This window comes from Lipotes vexillifer, unplaced genomic scaffold (genome assembly GCF_000442215.2).
Source record: "Lipotes vexillifer unplaced genomic scaffold, Lipotes_vexillifer_v1.1 scaffold861, whole genome shotgun sequence".
NCBI lineage: Eukaryota > Metazoa > Chordata > Mammalia > Artiodactyla > Lipotidae > Lipotes > Lipotes vexillifer.
Window position 1 is genome coordinate 189,610 of NW_006784231.1, and position 3,847 is coordinate 193,456.

Genomic DNA, 3,847 nt, shown 5'->3' on the forward strand with positions numbered 1-3,847 from the left:
TATATAATGTGTTACCCATACGTCCAATTTTCCACAAACAATTAAGGAGTTTTTAAAAAAACCACACAAAATTTTAATAGATACTGGACACCTAGAAAAATAAAGCTTATTCTACTAGGAATATCAACTTAGAAGTGAGTATTCTCCAAAGTAGAAATTATATAGTGCCATTTCAGGAACACACTATTCAACTCACCCCCAACATCCACAAATGCCTATCAATCACAATAGTTAAAACCAGATCAAAACGGTCCAACATAATTAGGCTTCAATATATGAGACCATTATGTTCTTCTAAGAAGCTAATAAACCAAAACCAGAAGTACTAAAATCAAAAGAAATTACTCGAGGCTAATTGTCATACAGATTGTTAGTTCCTTGCTGTATCCCTTCTAGAAAAGGAATATTTTACTGCAATGAAAATTTTATTTTATATATTACTCGTCATGAATTTGTCATTAACCAAATGGCATGACCATTTTATGTCCACAATTCACTTCTGTATTTACAAACAATTTTCATGACTTATAAAAGTGTATCGCTCAGTGAAGGCTTAACGTTGAGATGCAATCAAGCATCCACATCTGCTGTTCTGCAGATAGCAATGTAGGAAGGAAGTACTTTAATCCCCTTTCATATGAGTGACCTTATATGAAAAAAAACACAATAATTTAGAAGTTCTATGTCTCCAAAGGAGATTTCCAGATGCACTTATAGAAATAGTTACAGACAGTAAGAGTTCTAAGAAACATCTTCCATGTCCACATCCTGTTGTAATTTCTGCACCATTCTGTCCTCCAGCTGCTTTTCTTTGCCTTAAAAAAAAAAAAAAAAAAAAAAAAAAGAAATTAAACTCTTGACAAAGAGCTGGGATGTGAACCCTGGCCACCAGGGTCTCTGCTCTTAACATTGTACTACCTACCTCAAAGAGGGTTACCTAAAAACTTAGGTAACAATGGTTCATTCCTATTGTTTTTTGGGTGTCTGTCAGTCCATATCATCTATATGTGAAACAATGCTCCAGGATTTTGTCTGTTTTTTTAAAATTTGGTACAATAACAACCTAGCTAGGACTTTTGCATAAATCTACCCAATATGTGGTTTATAGGATTTGACTTTACTAAGGTTTAGGCAGAGCTAAATCTCACCAAAATTTCTCTCCTTTTAACAGTTTGTACTTGGCACCAGCTGAGTAAAAAGAGTGATTTCCTAGCATCACACAAAAGAAATTATGCACACAAGCAACAACTCAAGTGAGTGCCTAACTGCAAGTTACATAAGCACAGGGAGGGTTTTTAATACAAAACTGTAGTTCACAAACTGAAGTATAAGACTCACCTGGAGAGCTACTAAAGAACAGAGGTCCAAACTCAAGGGGCTTAGACCTCTATGTTTACATACTAAGTCCCCCAAGTAACTCCCACACCAAATGAAGTTTGAGAGCTACTAATATAAAACATGATCCTTTAATCAAAACAGGTATGAGGCAAAATTATCTATTAAATTATTACTCAAATCATTTTGATTAACTTGGATTTTGTGGAAGCTAGGATTTTATGAAGGGAGAAAAGAAACACCATATGCAATAAATTGACTGGAACTGGGAAACACACTGACTAAATTATTTTTATAAATAGTCATATCATAAATGAGGGAGAAATTCACTGTTAAAAAGTTGGTTGGTACCCAATTACATGGACCACAACAATCCAGATTTTTCATTTCTCTACTTAAGGCAGAGAACTCCTGCATAATGCAGTACTTACCTGCAAGAGGGGCCCGGATAAGATGGATGTTTTGCTTCACTTCTTTAATGTCCTGAACTTTCTGTAGTTCTTTATTTTTCTTCAACCTAGGATAAAGGCCAAAATTTCAGTTACTAAAACCTCTTTAAAAGACATTAATTCCTAATTTGTAAAAATTGTATTAAGTTAGCCACACAAATAAGCAATGGGAAAACAATTCATTTCTTGTTCCTAATTAGCTTAAACATGATTCCTGCACTCCCAATTTGTTCATTCACTGTATTCTTAGCACCTAGTCGGGAATAAAACAGGGGTTGAAAAGATACTTGCTCAGTGAATGAGGGATGTGATTGAAACAAAGACTTAACAAGTCTCAGAGATTACACAGAGTAAGAATCTCTAATAAAGTGTCTGTGTTCTCTATTTGAGGAGAAAGATTTGTAGTCTGTGTTACCTCATTTTTTAAATCATTCAGTAATTACAAGAGCACAAAACACACGACATTCTACAAAAAAAGTTAACAGACTAGTTCTCAAGCATTTGGGTCCTCTTTTGTAATGCTTTAAAAACAAAAATTTTTTTTAAGCCAGAAAGCTGTTGACGCATGCTTTTCTATGACTTTTATGGTGACTAGATCAAAAGCGATGCCCCTTCTAAAGAAATGGCCAATTCCAAGCTGGGGCAGGGAAAATCTCATTAGCCATAAAGCAAGAAAGGACTCAAAGAATGGTGAGGAACTGTCAAAATGATACACAGCCTGCCTGAAGGAATTCTCACTGGCCAACTTGGGGCACTTAGAACATCAAAATAATGACAAAGGATTATAACTCATTGAATACAATAAGAATTAATGAATACACACAGATATGATGTGAATAAATGAATGAAAGAATAAATTTTGGAACTGGGGAAAAAGGAAAATGCTCTTTCTTAGATAAGAAGGTCAACTAATAAACGGAGAAGAAATGATGAAATCAGAAAAACCACCATTTGGCAACAATCACAGTAGTAACAGATTCAGGCAGAACTCTAATGGATGTGAAAACCAGTAGGTATCAGTTTGAGGAGTAACAGGCTCTTTGCTGAGTCTCAATGTGTCTCCCTCAAGATATGTACTGATTAAAAAGGAGGAAAAAACAGTAACTTTCCAGTGGAGAAAACTGGCAGACACTACTTTAACCAAGCAATGAAAGTTAACATCACCAGCAAGGGACAACAGGTGCCTCTGCTGGGATGCTTAAGGGTGACACACTTCTATGATGTTCTGGCCAAAGGTACCTGAATCTAATCACGAAGAAAACATCAAACAAAAACCGGGGAACATTCTATGAAATGACTGACCTGTACTCTTCAAACATACCAATGTCATCTAAGACAAAGGTGAGAAACTGTTTGGATTAAAGGAGCTTGAGGAGATATGACCACTAAATGCAATGTATGATCCAGGATTTTCTGCTGCTATGAAGGACATAATTGGAACAACAGGTAAAGCTAATAAGGTCTATAGTATTTTAGCAGTGTTAATTTTCTGATTTAACTATATCGTGGTTATTAAGAGCATGTGCTTATGCTGTACACCTGAAACTAATGTGTGTCAATTATACCTCAATTTTAAAACCCCTGAGAAAAAGAACATACTATTTTTAGGATAGATATATATATACAGAGAGAGAGAGAGAAGCATACTTAGGAGGAAAAGGTATCATGTCTTCAACTTACTATGCACAGAGTTAAAGTAAATTTGGCAAAATGCGAACAGAATATACAAGACTTCTTTATACTATCTTGCCAGTTTTTGAAAGTCTGAACTTACAGGAAAATATATTTTAATTATTCATACCTATTCATTATAAATTTAGCCTGGCGTTTCTGTTTGATCTCTTCAACTCTCTTCATTGCATCAACTACAAAAAAAATTCATAAATGTTAACAAATTTATGTACATTCAAGCAGGATGATTATAACCAACAGGAGCTTTAACAATCACTACTGTGGCTTAGATGTGGATTAAACTCAACAAAAAACTCACTGCAAAAACAATTCCTACTAAAATAGCTGACAAAGGTATGCACCCTTGAATGATATCACTGTTGACTCTTTCC

At 34.8% G+C, this 3,847-nt stretch overlaps 1 protein-coding gene across 1 annotated transcript in view; it reads right to left on the reverse strand.

Annotated features, from left to right (window-relative positions):
• Positions 1–608: 608 nt before the first annotated feature.
• RSL24D1 (ribosomal L24 domain containing 1) overlaps positions 609–3,847 on the reverse strand; it is an 18,962-nt gene continuing 15,723 nt past the window's right edge. Inside the window, exons 4-6 of the mRNA XM_007456610.1 lie at positions 3,586–3,649; positions 1,767–1,852; positions 609–815 (exon numbers count right to left, since the gene is read on the reverse strand). Coding sequence (XP_007456672.1) covers positions 742–815; positions 1,767–1,852; positions 3,586–3,649 — 224 coding nt within the window. The 3' untranslated portion in view covers positions 609–741. The remainder of the gene's footprint in view (positions 816–1,766; positions 1,853–3,585; positions 3,650–3,847) is intronic.